Source organism: Vidua macroura, chromosome 21 (genome assembly GCF_024509145.1).
Source record: "Vidua macroura isolate BioBank_ID:100142 chromosome 21, ASM2450914v1, whole genome shotgun sequence".
NCBI lineage: Eukaryota > Metazoa > Chordata > Aves > Passeriformes > Viduidae > Vidua > Vidua macroura.
In genome coordinates, this window is record NC_071591.1 from 1,895,118 (window position 1) to 1,909,364 (window position 14,247).

At 47.7% G+C, this 14,247-nt stretch overlaps 2 protein-coding genes and 1 long non-coding RNA gene across 5 annotated transcripts in view; 2 read left to right on the plus strand and 1 right to left on the minus strand.

Moving 5' to 3' along the window:
* LOC128817654 (carboxyl-terminal PDZ ligand of neuronal nitric oxide synthase protein-like) overlaps positions 1–1,148 on the minus strand; it is a 28,718-nt gene extending 27,570 nt beyond the window's left edge. Inside the window, exon 1 of the mRNA XM_053996352.1 lies at positions 785–1,148. Within this exon, the coding sequence (XP_053852327.1) occupies positions 785–889 (105 nt within the window). The 5' untranslated portion in view covers positions 890–1,148. The remainder of the gene's footprint in view (positions 1–784) is intronic.
* On the plus strand, positions 790–7,593 carry LOC128817655 (uncharacterized). The gene is made up of 3 exons (XR_008440249.1): positions 790–865; positions 5,190–5,335; positions 6,267–7,593. It is a non-coding gene; the product is annotated as an uncharacterized LOC128817655 (long non-coding RNA).
* Positions 7,594–7,801: 208 nt separating this feature from the next.
* TTLL11 (tubulin tyrosine ligase like 11) overlaps positions 7,802–14,247 on the plus strand; it is a 38,042-nt gene continuing 31,596 nt past the window's right edge. For all 3 annotated transcript variants that reach the window (XR_008440248.1, XM_053996350.1, XM_053996351.1), the window contains exons 1-2: positions 7,802–8,398; positions 13,685–13,781. Coding sequence is in view for 2 of the 3 variants with exons in the window: in XM_053996350.1 (XP_053852325.1) it covers positions 7,874–8,398; positions 13,685–13,781 (622 nt within the window). In the remaining variant the exon portion in view is untranslated. The remainder of the gene's footprint in view (positions 8,399–13,684; positions 13,782–14,247) is intronic.

The window sequence follows — 14,247 nt, forward strand, 5'->3', positions numbered from 1 at the left end:
AACCCATTCCCCATGCTGTCTACAGAATGCCAATTCCAATGGAGTCACTTTCTGAGAGTGCTGCTGTGCTGCCAGGCTGTTCTTCACGATCAATACAGAATTTCTGACAATATCAGTATTTCTTTCTGATGCCTGAAGGCTGCAGACCTTGTCTATCCAGCTTTTTATGCAGGGAAGGGGTCAGCTGGAGTAAGGCACTATTATTTGAGCAGCACATAGTCTGCTGGTTTCCAGGAGAATAAGGAGCTGTGGCAGGACAGGACAGGCACTGGATCAGGCAGGGATGAGCACCTGGGACAGCATCCACGGTGCTGTCAAGAGGGGTCATTCCAGAGCAGCTCCCAAACGCAGCACACAAGGCAGCGTCTAAGGGTTACACAGCTGCAAAAACGCTAGGAAAAGAGCAAGAACCTGTTTGATTGTGCTAATTAAATGTAAGGCTTTCATAACTGATTGCTGTTTTCTTTAGACTCCCTCAGCGTGGCCCAGGGGCACTTCCAGAGCTGAGGAATAACCGTGGCAAGGTTGGGGGGGGGGGGGGGGGGTGCACGGCGAGCCCGGCCTGAAGCCACGGGGCCATCGGCCCGCGGCCAGTGGGGGCCACACCGGCGGCTGCTGGACAGCACCGGAGCCCAGCCCGCAGAGACCCGCAGCCCCCTCTCTGCAGCAGCCGAAGCGGGGGAGCCTCCCGGGGGTTCGCCGCCAGGCCCCCCGAGCGCGGCGGCCGCGGGGCTGTGGCAGGCGGGGCCCGGGGGCTGCGGAGGGGAGCGCGCCCGGGGCTCACCTTGGCCTGGAAGTGGATGCCGTGCTGAAAGGCCTCCTCGTTGTGCAGCGGGACGCGGGAGTCGCAGCCATCGTCCACCAGGTTGTACCGGTTCTTCACCGGCATGGCGGCGGGCGGGCGGCCGCCTCAGCCCGCGGCCCCGCCGGGCATCGCGGCCGGCAGCGCCCGCCCCGCGGAGCCCCGGGCGCCGTGCGGGGCTGCGGGCGCCCGAGCCCGGCCGCGTTTTGAATGAGCGTCCGCGGGAGCGAGCGGGGCCCCGGCCCCGGCGCGGCGCCATTGGCCCGAAGTTCCCTCATGTGATGCGGGGGGCGGTGGAGCCGCCCGGCCCTGCCCGGCCCGCCCCGCCCCGGCCCCGCCGCGGAGACACCGCCGGGGCCGGCTGGAGCGCGCGGCGTGCTCCGCTGGACGGACGTGAGGGTGACGAGGGGCTCTGGAGCATCTCGCTTGTGGGGGGGGACGTTGCGGGAGCTGGGCCTGCTTAGTGTGGAGAAGACTGAGGGGGGATCTCATCAATCCATGCAAATATCCCCCAGGGGTGTCCTGAACGAGCGGTCACCTACATTATGTATGTCTCGTGTCAGTGGGAAATCTCTGTTAGAAATTGGCACGCTCAGAATCCTGACGCACAGTCGATGCCCACTGTGTCACTCAGCATGCTCTCAGGATTTGTGGCACCCGTGTGCTCATGATGTTCTTCTCCTCCCAGCTTTGTCTCGGTGACAAGGCACTGCCAGGCCCAGGATGCCACTCTGGGACACCTGGCGCACCTGAGCGTGACATTCCTCAGCGGGCACCAGCACAGGGAAGGGATGAGACGTGCACAGCTGTGATGGCAAGGCCCAAGTTTGTCTTCTGACTCTTAGTTACGGCCACACTCCATTTACAGGGATGATCAGAAATATGAATTGTGTAGAATCCAAAGGGTGGAGGGTTACATGTGTGCCAATGGATCTCATCTGGGTTCCCCCAAATTAATTTTTGAGTCTTAAAAGTAACTCCCGGCTAGCTGTTTGAATGTTTTTGGACACCACCTTTTATGTGGCTTTTGCATTAGCAAGAAAGGAAAGTTTGACCACAGGCAGACAGTGCACAGTTCCCAGTATCCATCTCAGGAGTGTGATCACCCTGAGTGTCTTGGCATTTCTGAGTACTTGTAAGTCAGTGGGAGATGGGCAAGAGCCAAGAATCCAGAAACTTATACTTAAGAGAGGGAGAAAAACCCCAAGGAATTAATATTGGTTCACAGACTATGACCCTACATGTTCAAATATTTTGAGGTATTAGCAGCTCTTTCTGGGGAGAGTTCTGTGGTCAGCCTTCTGTCTTTGTGAAGTTTTTCTGTTTCCAGACAGACTTCTTTTCTTCCAATCTATATCACTGCATTGCCTTCTCATTTAAATATTCACAAGTTTATGCTAATCCCACTTTTATACAGCGTAACTCAATACGGGTTTTGTCAGTTGGTTTCTGTCCAAGATGCTCCTCTAGATACACACCTCGCCTGCAGATGCATCAGTTTAGTTCTTTGTTGGTGATTTTTTGTGTGGTCTGTGCTGATGTTTAGTGTGTACTCAGAACATTTCGTGGCACTTTTCTTATCTTGTACATATCTTGATCAAAAAAACATCCGTTGACCTGAATGAACAACCTAGATTTTGTGTGCAAATGTCCTTGGACTGATTGAGCAACATTCAAGTCTTTGGTTCTCCTAAGCCCAAGGAGGAGGAGATGCCACCCCGTCAGGCTATGCTCATGCTTCCTTTGATGCTAACGCCAGCAAAGCTCAACTCATATGGGGAAAAAACCTAACACAGCCACTGCTGGTGAGTCTCTACATTGATTCTGCAATACTGCGTTTCAGCTGAGGCGTGCAGGAACCTGCCATTGTGCTGAGCTGCTCAAAGCTTCTCCTCGTTACCCTCCCATTGCCACAAGAGCATTCCTATATACGTGGGAGCATATGGACTTCACTTGGGATAGTTAAATTTTTAAATCTGATAGAAAGAACAGGATGAAGTAACAAGAATGGTCTTCTTAATTCCGTTCTGGTCCTCTCCAGTATCCCGCAGATTATGAAATCCTTTGGGTAGGAGGAAAGAAATATCTCATGGGAATCCTGAGAAAAAGAAAGCAACTATTATTTAATAAAGCTTGCAGTGCCAGTTTCTGTTAGATCACAATTGAATGGAGGTGTTTAATGCTCCCTGTTCATGAACTCCTGTGAACTTTTCATAGGGCTTAAATCTCCTGACCTTAATGGTTTGGATCTGTGTTTGAGAATTGAGTTTGAAGGCTGCTAAACTTAAAAAGCAGTTAATTTTCTAGTTTGTTCGTTGGGCAAAGAAAATTCTTTGACTCCACTGGAAGTAAGAAAGCTGTATGCCTTTTCTTCTGGACAATGAAGCTGGGCAAATATGTGGAATGAAGCATTTACACAGGACATCGTCACGGTTTAGTATAAACAAGCCCTGAGTAGCATTGAACAGTTGGCTAAACCTCATGGTGGGTGTTTGCATCACATGGAGGTACTGAGAGAGTTATTCCTTTGATGTGCAAAGCGCTCACAGAAAGTCCTGATTCTCTGAACACAGTAGGAGTGAAGCCCCAAGACAGCTTCTTGGCTCGGAGCTGCAAGTGTTTTTGCAGGGACCAGGTTTGTATCAGCTTTCTTTCTCGGTTGCAGGATCCCAAGATTTCCTTCCTTCTCTTTCTCTCACATGGGTGCACATTTCTGCCCGCCCCAGGACTCTGCAGGGAAGTCCCTCTTCTTACATAGCTTCATCTTTTGAAGAGACCTTGAACGTGGTGGAAATGGGGTGGTGGGTGTTACATGCAGGGTGTTCTTTAATCGGCTCCTTGGTTGGTTTGCAGGAAAGGGAGATTTTACTCCTGTCTGATCCTGTCAGATTTTTCCTAACCCACCTTCACAGATAAAGGAGGAGACCTGGTCTTGATGCCATCGAATTTTCCTCCTTTCTGCTAACCCTTTTAAGCACTTATTTCTGCACAGCAGAGTTGCAGAGATTTTGAATAATAAGATGTGATATGGGAAGAGCAACCAGACAGACATCCAGTAATGGCAGACAAAACCTCTGTTACAGGAGAGCCCTTCCATATCACACATAAGAGCTGAGAGGTCTGTGCATGCTTACTGTCCTGGGAGATCTGGGTTTGTCATGTCACTTTATCAACATTATTAATATGTACTTGTGCTGGTGCAATTTTTAGAGCAAAGCCTCCAAGTGTACTAACACACCAGCAGACTTCCTAGAAATGCTGCTGTGGGATGAAATGTGGGGGCCAGAACAGATGAACCAGCTGCTGTTGACTAAGTTGTGTGATGTTACCCCCGATGCATTGGGCATTTCAAGAATACCGAGAAAACTCCTAAACAAAATCTTTGAGTCTCTTGAGCTGCCCCGTGAGGGGAACTCAGAGGTGACATGTGGAGCTCATGGCTTCAGCCCCCGCAGCGAGTGTCATACGTGTCCTCTGCGAGCACAGGGGCTGCTTGGTGAGATGATTACACCAGATTTGTGTTGCTCAAGAAGGAACAGAAGCTCGATGTCTCGGCGGTTCAGCTCCGCAGCACGGCCAGGCAATCTGCCCGTCAGGACTGCAAGCCTCTTTCATGCATGGCCAGCTCCAAAGGGCTGTGCAGCAGGACTTGGCAACGAAAAATGTCATCTACAATTATGCATATTTTCATCATCTTCTATCATGCAAATCCCCCCAGCCCAAATATGCAGCGAATGTTTTGTTTGCATATGTAGGTCAACCACAAATCTTCTGTGGTCGAACATAAACATGGGCAGCACGGAGTGATGTATATGGATTTAAATCCAGGCTGAAGCATAAGCCCACCACAGACGTTTTCCAAGTGGAGTCTGTTTGCTGGATTTGTTTTCTTCTGACTTTTCATTTTATAGAGCATTGCTTTCTCATGGTTTTGTGAAAGAACAACTGACAGGAGATACTCACCATCGGTGCAAAAGGAACTATTAGCTTCAGACACAGATGGGTAGTTCTTCATGAGTAACTTTTCTTTTTAACAATAGCTTGAGGAATGTGTTCTTTTTCAAAAGGGTACACTGAAGTATTTCTACAAATTTGCATTTGGCAGGAGGCCAATTTTATATATTTTAAAAAGATTGTATGTTCTTTTTGCAAATTACATGCTACTTTGTTTTTCTTGTCTTGGCTGTCTTTAAAAAAGAAAAGTATAGAAAAGGATACAGTTGTTGCCTTTATGATGCCACATAAAAGCTAAAAATGTTGATCCCAACTTGGAAACAAAAATGCTTACTAGAAGAAGGGAAATATATTAGTGAAGAAAAATGTTACTTGTTAACCTCATAAGCTTGACACGTTCACGTACCCCACTCATGAATTCCATATACCGCAGGTTGGCAGTACAGTGCCTCAGTGTGAGCTGCTGGGAGCAGCATGTGTCATGATGGAAAACTGTTCAATTTGCTGCATCTGTAAAACTGCTTTATTCCTGGAGTCCTCCTTGGACCTGGCACTTGCCTGTGCACACACAGGCATCAGGTAAGTGATGATTTTGGGTAAATGAGAGTGAAGTTGTTAGTCTGAGAGATGAGTGCTGTACAATCGAACAGGATCCTTCCCCACTCCCATTAAATTAGGCCAGTACCTCTGCTGTCTTTGATACCCTGAATTTAATTAATGAGAGCATAGGGACATTACAGTTCTCCTGGATGGAATCCACATTCTTGTTCACTTATCACAAGATAGTAACAGTTTGTTCTTATCAACAACTCCCTGTGAGCAAGGGTCACTGGAAACAGCCTTGTGTTAAAGAGCACACCGTAACTAAATTTCCCCTCTCCTCACAGGGGACAGATGAGCTCAAGTTTCCCATTTCTCTCCTGCTGCTAGACCCAGCTTGCTGTATTCAGCAGGATATGCTCTCCTTCTGCATCACCCTGTGCCTCATTACTGCCCAAGCTATACTTTACTCCCCACCTTGCTGTACCTGAGTGCCACGTGCAGCCCGACCCCACGCTGCACGCTGCAGCCCATCTCTATTTATCCCAACAGGAAATGAAGGTTTCATCCACACAACACAGGCAAACCAGGCATCGGATCTATTACAGCTTCTCTGGTAGAGGAACAACTAGTCTGTTATTAGCCTGTAAGAAATGTGGATATATGATAATTAGAGATAAAAATATTTCCCCTTTGCAATCATTTTGTTTGGTATTTCCCATGCTCCAATGCCTCTTAATGCTTTGGCCCATCTTAACTCTTTCCCTGGCTTTCTTTCAGCACTGCTGACATTGGGGAGGATAAATCTCTGTGTTAAAAATATTCATCTGGGAGCCTGGCAGTAAAATAAGAGACAGTCAGAGTCAGGTCACCACTTTAAATCACACTCCAACATCTCTGAATTGCTTTTCTTACAACTGAATTTTTATGCCAATGTTGAACATAAGCAAAATATTAATTATTCTTTCAGATTTGTACCTGCCCATGGAAGAGGTTTGGAATGAGATCATCTTTAAGGTCCCTCCTAACCCAAACATTTCTGTGATCTGGTGGTGGTGGTGAAGCCAAGGATGTGCCTTCAGTGGTGGACATGGAAAAGACACCACCCAGACAGCTCATCCTGCCAACATTACCAACCCCTCTGAGCTCCTGCTGGAACATGGAAACGCTCCCAGGTTTTTAATTAAACACTGTCACAGCTATAAAGAAAGAATGTACATCTTTTAATAGCAACATGAGAGCAGCCAAGAGCGAGCTACCTGACCTCAGCCTTCCTGGTCACTTCACATTGCAAGACACAGCTCTGTTTAATTAATTAATTTGTTTCTTCGTTGCCTGCAAGGGTAAATGATGGAAGACTGGTGAGGCACTGAAAAAATAAGCATCTTGACACGACCCTGTTATTTTATCTCGCAGCTAACTGGCAGTGCCAACTTTCCCTGCATTTATTTAAATTTTGCTGTAGTTTAAATAATTTCTGCTGATGTCCTGTCTCAGTCCTGTTCCAGATGACGGCTCTGGCGATCGCTCCTTCACACAGAAGCCTGATTATTCCTGGTTTTCCCCCGAAGTCCCGGCTCTCAGCCCGAGCTCCTTGCAGCCCGGATTTCCCAGGGCGCAGCGCCACCGCCTGCCCGCAGCCCTGCGGCCCCGCGTTCCATGAACCCGGCTCCTGCTCCAACAGCCGCCTGGCTGCCACCTTCTCCATTTCCCTGCCTCATAACTACATCGAGAAGGACTCGCTTCATCACGGAGTTCTGGAATGGTTTGGGTGGGAAGGGACGTTAAAGATTATATAATTCCAACCCCGGGAACCTTCCAGCTTGCTCAGGTTGATCACGGAGCTGCTGTTAAGGTTATTCATTCCATGACTGACAGTGTAAAAGCCGCTTTCGTATTTTCCTGCTGTGCCTGCGAGAGCTCAAAACCCGCAGATGGGCTCTCCCAGCATCGACGCAGCTGAACCTGAACGGTCCGTGGGAACGCCCTTTGTGGCAGGCAGCGCTTTGTAACGGCGGCGAGAGCCCCGTCTCGCACGAGAACCTCACGATAAGGAGCGCACCGAGTGCCGGAGCCACCCGGGCGGTTCGGCGGCCAAGGGCACGGCGGGCGCCGCCACAGCCCGGCCTGAGGCGGGGCCGCCATGGCGGGGCGGGGCCTCGCCCGCTTCCAACATGGCGGCCGCGCCGCCTCCGGAGGCCATTTCGGACTGCGCGGGGCGGGGCCTGTGCCCGAGCCCAAAATGGCGGGGGCGGCGTCAGCGCCTCACGGCGGCGGGGCGGGGCCAGCGGGTCACCGGCCGCGCCGTTGCCATGGCAACGGGCGGGGAGCGGGGGCGGGATGGAGCCGGCGGGGATGGAGCCGGCCGGGCTGGGAACAGGGACTGAGGGGATACAACCGGCGGGGACGGGGACTGAGGGGATACAACAAGCGGGGACCGGGACAGAGGGGATACAACCGGCGGGGACCGGGACAGAGGGGATACAACCGGCGGGGACGGGGACGGAGGCAGTGGAGCCGGCCGGGCTGGAACCCGCCGGGCTGGGGACAGGGACAGAGGGGATAGAACCGGCGGGCATGGGGACGGAGGGGATAGAACAGGCGGGGATGGGGACAGAGGCAGTGGAGCCTGCCGGGCTGGAACCGGCCGGGCTGGGGACAGGGACAGAGGGGATAGAACCGGCGGGGATGGGGGAGAACGGAATAGAGCCGGCCGGGCTGGAACCGGCCTGGTTGGGGATAGCGGAAATGGAGCCGGCCGGGCTGGAACCGGCGGAGATGGAGGCGGAGGAGCCCCCGGGGTCCCCGGCCCTGCCCGCTGAGGCCCCGCAGGACGGCCCGCCTGCCGCGGCGCTCTCGGGGGAAGGGGCGCTGCCCGGCGCTCCCGGCCGGGAGCGGGAACGGGAACGGGAGCGGGGCCGGCGCGGGGCCGGAGCGCAGGGCTCGGCCGGGCGAGCGGCGCGGGGCAGGGCCCGGCGGGCCCCGGGCCGCCGCAGCGGGGCCGAGAGCGTCCGGCAGGCCGGGGTCACGGTGGACAGCTCCAAGGCCAAGACCTCGCTGGAGGCCCTGAAAATCAGCCTGCGGCAGCTCCGCTGGAAGGAGGTGAGCGCTCGCCAGCGGGACCCCGCGGGGCCGCGTCCCCCCATCCCTGCCCCTGCTCCGGCCTAGCGCCAGTCCTGCCCGCACGCCCCTCCATGGCCTCGGGTCTGCCCCCGGCAAAGCCATCCTCCATCCTCCTCCTCCTCCTCCTCCTCCTCCTCCTCCCGGCTGTGGCCCCCGACCCTCGGGCTATTTCTAACCAGGTGCCGGGTCCGGAGCTGATTTGATTCACGATCACGACTGCCACGGGCAGTTATGCAAGCCAGAACAGGGGTAATCGGGTATTGCGCTTCCGAGGTTAAACTGCTCGGGGAAAGGGCAAGAAAGAAGCCTGCTGTCACGGGGAAGCGTTTGACGTGTTGTGGGGATTTGCATTTCTTCCCTCCCACCCTTCCCTCGGGGCTTGGGGACGTGGGTCTGGCCCGGCAGAGCCGCTGCCCTTGTGTCCAAGGCGTGTCGGAGAGCACGGGGCATGAATGCAGTATTAAGCCAGCTGATAACGCACACATAACGGGCTTTAGCCTGCTAAGTTACTTTATGTAGAGCAGCTATAGCTATTTTTTTTCTCCTGCTGCTCGAGTCATGTGTTTTCTCATTGCTTTGTGAGGATTTCAGTGACTGCCAGTATGTGCTGAACTGGAATCAGGACAGTAGGGGAGCTGGCACAGAACTGGTGCTTTGCAACTCCTTATTTAAATCCTGGAGAGATTTCTCAGATATATCTTACTATAGATGGTAAATTGTTCTCCAACTGTAAAGATTTTCTTTACCTAACAGGTTTATAAATGGCTTTATAGACGTTGAGATGGCTTCTAGGAGCTTTGTGAGGAACTTGTATAAGAAAAAGGGTACTTGTAATCCATTTGTAAGAGGGGAGTTAGAGGGAGAAGGATGAATAAAACCTGAGGATGAACTGTTTCTCACAGTCCCGTTCTGTTTCTCTCTGTGTGTAGCACAGAGCTGTGTGATCTCTGACCTGCAGCTACTTTACAGAGCTGCCTTTGGGATTTCCACTTACAAGATTGTATTTTTGTGCACCTGATGCCTTTTAAACAAAATCTGTACAGACTTGGGGTAGACAGTATATTCTGTGCCGTTCCTAACCTCAGAGTTAAATACTGCAAATTTATTTTCTGGAGGACTGAGTGGCAGTAAATGTTGTCCATGTTTATTCATAATGTCCTGCATACCTAATCCCACAAGGATATGTATGTGTCAGGAAGAGTAGTGCTTTCTCCTTCTCTGACTTCATAAAATTCTATTTCAGTAGTTTTGTTATTTAAATCCAGTGGCAGGATTTCAAAACCTCTTTGCACCAGCGCCCCAGTTCTCAACTCCTGCTTGTACAGCAAAATAGTAACAACATACCAGAGCCTTGAAATTCAAACCTGCTACATTTACCTCTCTTAGCCCTCAGTGCACCTGTGGGGTGTCTGTCAGCAGCCTTGCTCCATGTTTTATGCAGTGACATGCAGAGCAGGGGTAATTCACATTTAATTTTTAGGGTTAAGTTTTATGTTCTGAGGGCAGGGAGCCATTCCAGAGAGGGTTTCTGGATCACTAATATCAGTTAGCCTTGCAGATTGTGCTGGAAATGAGCCACACTTAGTGGTAATTTTGTCTTTATAGTTTCCTGAGACTTCACTGTTTTGCATTTGTCTTGCACTTGATAGTCTTTCCTACTAATTGACTTGTTTCACAAGCTCTTGTTCCTCTCATGAATCTCTGTGCTGCATTAATCAGCTTTTTCCTTCCTGCTTTGCATCTCCCAACAGCAAGTGCTGCTGCCTTTACTTCATCTCTCTTTGTTCCCTGTCTCCCTCAATATCCTCTCTCCTCCATCTCTTTCTTGGGTCAATATTTTTCATTTAGTTTGTTGCTTCCTCCTCTGGCTACTTTGTCTCTTAATAAAGAAGAGGCCTAATACAGAATTTTGTGATGCTTGACTGCACCATCTGGGTGGCTGATAACTCATTCCCTGTAAACAAGTCACTGTCATGTATTGCTGTATATCTTCAGCTTATAAATAGGTTAATAAGATCTGGTCGAGATTTGAAGAGAAAAATTAACAAAATTGAGAAGATAAATCCAAGTAAAAGTCTTTATTCAAGCCACACGTAATTCTGAAAGCTCTGCCTTTCAGACGTTTAGAGAAATAACAGTAAAATACTTTCTCAGACCACAGCCAGGGATGGCCAGAGCCCTGGAGCTGGTTGCACTGTTACAGCAGGACCAGCAGAGGGAACACGGGTGTTGCTTCTAGGATCCATGAAAATAATGCAAAAGTCCTGGAAGTAGTAATGCAATGCATGTATTTTACATACTGATGTGTCAGGGACTGCTATTCTACTGTTATCCCTTGTATAAGACTTTTGATCCTTTTCCCTCGCTACTTCTTTTACATTTTCCTAGTCTTGCTTTTGTTTCATTTCTGCTGTTTGCTGCTGGATGTGTTGGCTGGAATATTTTGTTGGGAGGAGACAGTATAATGTGCTTTTTCAAGCGGGCACTTTTTGATCTGTAACTTTTTCTATCTAATGTATAGCATTCTTACTGTGTCACATATCCATTTCTTGGGTTTTTTATTATTCATTAGTGAACTGACATATGGTAAATGTCATTATAAGACACAAAAAAAGGGAAGAATACTCTAAGCAGTGGCAATATTGGTGACATTCTGTGGCACTGATATGTGGGGAAGAGGTGAAGGAGTGCAAGACAGCAAACTGATCGTTGAGATTCTGTTCTCAGAAGCAAAAGACAGAAAAAAAACCCAACTTTTTTTTTTTTTATTTTTTTGCTGGGGGAATTTTGAGTAAATGAAACACTCAGGTTTGATAGGGCTGTGTGGGTGGACCTTTTAAGAAGAACTGCAGAGTTCCCATGTGTGTGCCAATTCCTGCGCTAGGCAGGACCATCTGATCCAGCGTGTCAGATTCTTTAAATGAACACGATATGCCAAATGAAATAATGGGCACAAATTGAGCTTGCATCCCGAGTTTATTCATCTCTTAATAAATTATTTCTTCAGCAAGCTTTCAATTACCAGGAAAATGGAAGAAGCAGATGTCCCAGGCATCAAATATCCCAGCGTTGAGCGTTTCATTTGTCTCGCTGTTCCGGAGCTGCACAGAGGCGTAGGGAGTTTCAGGTTTTATGCTGGGAAAAGCTGAGTGGAAAACGAGTCATTTAACTTGTCATTAAACATGATGGAACAGACTGATGTGACCTCTGAGACAATTTAAATTATTGGCTTCTAATCCAAAGGTAGAAATGACCTGTCACACAGATTTGACTATGATGGATTATTAATCATGTCAAAGCTGTGGAAACAACTCTATTCTCTTTATGGCTCCTTGTTTATTCTTTTCTGACAAATGTTGCCCAAATCTGACTAAAAGAGATTTAAAAGATTTTAAAAAAGGATGGCTCCAGCCACCTTTCTTTTTCAGCCACTGTCCCACACCAGGAGCTGGGAATGTGGTGCAAAGGCCTCTCCCACCACTATAAGATTAATTAATATCTGCCTGGCACTGCCAGAGGCGCCAAATAATCGAACTTGTTGGCTCCTCTGCAAACACCACTCTTATGTAAAGTGTAGTGCAGAGGTTACAGAATCCAGCCCAGCTCATTCAGGAAGTGAGTTTGATTCCATTGTTGGATAAGTCCAGATCATCTTGATTTCTCAGGAGCAGGGCTCTTGCTGTGCTGTCCCAAATTTCCAACAAGGGGGTGCAGTGCTTCCACCTTCCTGTCCAGAGCTGCTCACTCCTCATCTGTTGTGAAATGATTTCTGTGCAGTGTTTGTAGAGAGCTTTGATATCCTCTGTAGATGAAAGGTGTTATATAAATGCAAATTTTGTTCCTTTCATTTCAATTTCTTTTAATAAATAAATAAATAGTTCAGGTTTTAGTGGGAAGGGCACTCTGAGACCGAATGCTGCATCTGTATTCTGGATACACCTGTGGAGAGAGGTTAAGGCCATTGATTGTCTTTCAGAGCCCAACAGAATTAATTTTCACTTGTACAAAAACAGATTTTGCAGGCTGAATAATAATGAAATAAGTGCAGAATCCACTGGCTCTTGTTAAATTGGATTTCTCATCCCTGCAAGTAAGGAAACAGAAAGGATGCATTGCTCAATTAGCATTTTAAATTAATTTTTCAAGGCTATTTACTGAGGAAACTGAAATTTTAATTAAAGTAGCAAATAAAGTAATGCACTCAAAAGGTTTATGCAATTCTTTTTTCTGTCATGCTCAAAGCAAAATGATCCAGTGCGTAAAGAAATGTTTTAAAATAAGAAAAATTATATATCAAGTAAAGAACAAGAAGTTTCTGCAAAATACTGTGGTTCTTTCAATAAGTAAATGGCACTGGGTGATGAGGGTGGTAGATATTTAATGCAAATGTGTCCTAAGATGCTAAATATAGCAGATTTATTTGAAAAAGATGTAGCCTAGTAATAGAAGCTATTCCTGTGACTGTATTCCATATGGTAGTTAAATGGCATCTTCATGGAGCTGCAGATAAAATGGGGTTTTTGGGATTGATAAATGGGGCCATGTAAAAGAGAATAAGCACGAAAAAGAAGAGCACCTTCTTTACACAAAACTAATTGGGCTTTTTATAAACCACTTTACTACTATTAGAAACTTGCTCTCAATAATTGGCAGTGCTGCTTCTGAGCTCTTCAGACTGCTTAAAAAAGGTGATCTTTTTGATAATAGAAAACAAACTGCAGTTTTCTAATTTATGGTGAAATCTTGTGTGAATGGGAAGAGAACCTGGAATACTTAATATTGTTGAAATAATCGCCTTAGTTCTTGATAGTGGGAATATATATGCTCAACTAATGATTAATTGAATTGCAAGCTTTTATTTCAATTACAGGCTATTAGTACCAGAAAGGAATGAATACTGTAGAAATTAATACATATAACTGGATATATATGAATGAATAATGAACTTACTGCACTTAAATATCCTGCTTTGAGTGTCCACTTTGTAACTTGACTGTGGTTGATCAGAAGCTCGGGGGTTCTCAGTACAGCCCGTGCCTCAGTCATTTGGGTTTGGTTTTTAAAAACCTCTCTGGGCTTGTTCACTTTAAAGTCTTTGAGCTGATCCAAATATTCTCAGTTTTGCAACCAATATACAGAGCTTGTTTTCTTTTGACAGTCAGAAGACTGTTCTTGAGTGATTTATGCTTAAGATGAGTGTTTAAAACAGCCAGGAATGAGGAGGCATTCCCAGATTGCTCAAAACTTGTCTGCTCTCTTTTGCAGTTTCCGTTTGGCCGCCGCTTGCCGTGTGACATCTACTGGCACGGGGTGTCATTCCATGATAGCAACATCTTCTCAGGGCAAGTCAACAAGTTTCCAGGTACTTCACTTCTCTTTCTGGTTTAAACAAATGCTTTAAAAACAGGATTATTGGACCTAGTTCTGTCTTTTACTGGTTTTTAATGTGAATTATCTGCCTAATCAGCTGATAGTATATTTGGCACATTACTGGGTTTGGTGATGGGGTGAGGATGTCAGAGTGGGTGTCTTGAACAATATCTGAAGTGAAATTTGTTTTGGAGAGAGAGGGGTTTTGTTGAGAAGAATATTTCATACACATGAAGTTAGGAAAAAGAAGAGTGTTAGGCTGTAATTTAAGTGAAGTATGCAATTACTGACTGTTATCTGGCACTGATAACAGTGCTGTATCTTTGGATTGGGTTTTGATTCAAAGTGGAAAGAATCTGTTTTGTTTCATACTCTGGCTTATCTCAGGGAGAAGCTTGGAGCAGAATTCCTTAAATGGATTTTTTAATATTGAAGAGTTCATGTCAGTCCTCATCTTA